The 3,473-nt window shown below is 40.3% G+C and overlaps 1 gene segment (V, D, J or C); it reads left to right on the forward strand.

Annotated features, from left to right (window-relative positions):
* The first annotated feature begins 2,113 nt into the window (after window positions 1-2,113).
* LOC124870168 lies at window positions 2,114-2,881 on the forward strand. The segment is given in 2 exon segments: window positions 2,114-2,267; window positions 2,354-2,881. Coding segments are annotated over 2 exon segments (558 nt in total).
* The last annotated feature ends 592 nt before the right edge of the window (window positions 2,882-3,473 follow it).

Raw genomic sequence — 3,473 nt, forward strand, 5'->3', positions numbered from 1 at the left:
TGTGTCAATAAGACCTGCTGCTGTGAAGAGAACAGTTCTCAGACTGAATGTTGAACATCAGCTCGTTTCTCCTGCTGCTTTCAACCTTGTTGTACAGATGGAACATTGGCTGTGGATTCTTCTTGCTGCTCTTTTCTTTGGTGAGATAGAAAGCTCAACATGTTTCCTCTTCAAACACTTGAACACATTACTGAGCTCTACATGAAGAGCTTTTAATGTTCCTTCTACAGAAGATCAGAGCAGATCATTTCTGCTGCCATTTGTTACCTTGTAGAAACACCTGATATGGTTCAAAGTGACAATGATCAGTGAAAATGACATCTATTCTACATGTAATAGAAGTCTTTAAAGCTGCTGATTGTTCTCCTTTAATCAATCATCTTTATTGATTCATCTCTTCCTCTGCATGTTCTGTTCTTCTCCAGAGTGTAAAGGAGACACAGTGAAGCAGCCAGAAGGAGATGTTGTTGCTGCTGAAGGAGAATCACTGACTCTGGAATGTACTTTTGAAACCAGTGGTGGAAATGATGCCTTGTTCTGGTACAAACAAGAAGAAATCAGTTCTCCAAAGTACATGTTGAAACAATACGTTAAACTAGGAGATAATGCTCCAGAGTTCAGCAAAGACAGATTTCATGCAAAGGTCAACAGCTCAGCTTTTGATCTGAAGATCCAGGATCTCCATCTGTCAGACTCTGCTGTGTACTACTGTGCTCTGCAGCCCACAGTGACAGGAAACACCAGAACTCTGAACAAGAACCTGCAGAACAAAGACAAGACAATGCTCCACAACAGCCACTAGAGGGCCTCATACACTGTTCTATGTCTATGATTGGTTTGTTTTTCCAAAATCAAAAGAGAAAAACTAAAAATGTAAACAGCATGTAACTGATATATTTCAAAGGGAACAAACAACATTAAAGTCATAAATACTCATAAATCAGAGCATCTTCATCTCCTGCACACACCAAAGATTCCCACTGGCTGGACCTTCAGTTTTGATCTTCAGGGAACGATGTTCTGCTGAGTTTAGAGATGACCGTCTGATCCAACATGTCTGCAATGAAGGAATGATTTACTTCAACAGGTTGTCATTGAGTTTTGCTGAACTTTTTCACCGACCCATCAATCTAGAACAGGGATGCTGAAGCAGGTGACCATCTGAAACATCAGTGGGCAGTTTTCCAAACCATTGTTGTTGAGCTTCAGATCGTTGGCTGAACTCGCTTATTGCAATTATATTTGGTAATAAACTCTAGTCTGTTTCTTTTATGTGCTACTTTTTATATTAATCATTACAGCCTAACAATGATATAATATATGCAATGCAACCTGTTGTACTGACAGCTAAAACCTTTGATGATCTGCCAGCGAATACTTTTAAAAACAATGGAAAATGTGCAAATTGTTGCATTTCACTGTAAGTTTCTCTGCTATTAATTAAAGCTGTGATCAACAAGAAGATGTTCTCCACAAACACCTTCAGTAAATACATGTGGAGGAACAGGTCTGCACAGTTTCAGGAGACTGGAATATTCCATCAGTGTCTCCAACACTCTTCAGCAAGGTGATCTCCATCATCTGCATCGTTATTAGCATCTTCAGCTGTGAAACTCCAAATGTACCTGGCATGAAAAGTGGGAATTTATAACATTTGGAAGCAACGACCACCAATAATATTGTGAACAACCATTAAATATATTATGAACACACAAACTGACTCTGTGATGATGACATATCTGTAGCAGTTTCTCTCTATCATGAGCCAACATTAGTCCACATGAGAAGCTGTTACTGTAGCTACAGTCGGAGAGATGACATCATTCTCCTTAAAAATAAAAGTTGTTTTTAATAAAAGCAGCATATTACATGTCTAAATAACACTGCAGGTATAGTTTAAGGTTTTTAATTGACCTCTGCAGGCCGGTTTGGTGGTCTGTAGATCTGGACTAAAACTATGTTTCCTGAGGACCCAGACAAGATTTCAAGTTGTTGGGAATTTCTGTTGTATTTCGTCTAATTCTTTAATTATTCAACTGAATGAAAATTATTGCTTTGATCCTTGACATAAATTAGGACAGCCTATAGCAGTGAAGCAGAGCAGCACATAGATATGTTGAGTGTAAAGCTGTCAGTAGGAGGAGCAACTCAGAGCTCCTGTCAGAGTGAACTTGGTGCAGATGAAGCTCCCAGTTCCTCCCAGTTCCTCAGCACTGCAGACATGAGCTCTCTGTTCATCTCAGTGCTGCTGGCTGCTGTGGGCCTCGGTATGAACACAGCTCTCTGTTCTTGATATCAGACCAACACATGATTCTGGACCGGCTCACTCATCCTGTTTGTTACTGTTTTCCAGAATGCAGAGCACAGACAGACAGCGTGCTGCAACCAGATGGAGACATGACTGCTGCTGAAGGAGACACTGGAACTCTGGCCTGTCTGTATAACACCAGTTCATCCAACCATTACCTCTACTGGTACAAACAGGAAGGAAGCAGCAGTCCCCAATTCATCCTGAGTCGCTTTAAGGTTGGAGAGGGGAAAACAGTGGAGAAGGAGAGATTTTCATCCAGTCTGGATTCTGCTGTTAGATCAGTTCCTCTCAGGATCCAGGATCTCCATCTGTCTGACTCTGCTGTGTACTACTGCGCTCTGCAGCCCACAGTGACAGGAAACACCACAACCCTGTACAACAACCTGGTATACCTCCCAACATCCACTAGAGGGCCCACACACTGCTCCCCCTCCATGATTTGCTAGGATTTAGTCTGATTCTGTCTGAAAAAGACATCTTTGTCTGTAGTTCATCACTGAACTGTTAGGACCTCAGCAGCAGAAACCAGGATGTGCTTCTGATGAATCATTGGAGATAAAAAGAACAACAGTGATGGCAGCTGAGTGAGAAGAAACAAGTTTTGGATTTTATGTTTTAATTAAATAATATCTGACTGAATTTATAAAGGAGAATAAAAGAGAAAGTTTTGAACTGAGGCTGACTGATGTTTCATATCCTCACAATGAAGAACAGCAGCTGAACATCAGCATGTTTTATTTCTGATTAAACACAGTTATAAACAATAGAACAATTATACAACTGTATAAAAGAAAACTTTCCAATCAAGCAGATTCTGTAAGACATGATGTGGTTCTGCTTTACCAGCTTAGATGGACCAACTGTGTTTCGGATCAGAATCAGAATCAGCTTTATTGCCAAGTTCTTACATACAAACAAGGAATTTGACTCCGGTACACTTTGCTCTTTGGTTCTGTTTTTGCATTACAGAATATACATATTTACAATGTACAATATACCCATATATAATAAAAAGGTACATTTGCAACATCTGTATGCTGTTGTTTTGTACTCTATTAAATGTTCAACAGAGAAACAGCCTGGAGGAAGAAACTGTCTCTGTGGCGGCTGGTTTTAGTGAACAGTGCTCTGTAGCGCCACCTGAAGGTAAAACTCTAAACAG

Source organism: Girardinichthys multiradiatus, chromosome 6 (genome assembly GCF_021462225.1).
Source record: "Girardinichthys multiradiatus isolate DD_20200921_A chromosome 6, DD_fGirMul_XY1, whole genome shotgun sequence".
Lineage (NCBI taxonomy): Eukaryota > Metazoa > Chordata > Actinopteri > Cyprinodontiformes > Goodeidae > Girardinichthys > Girardinichthys multiradiatus.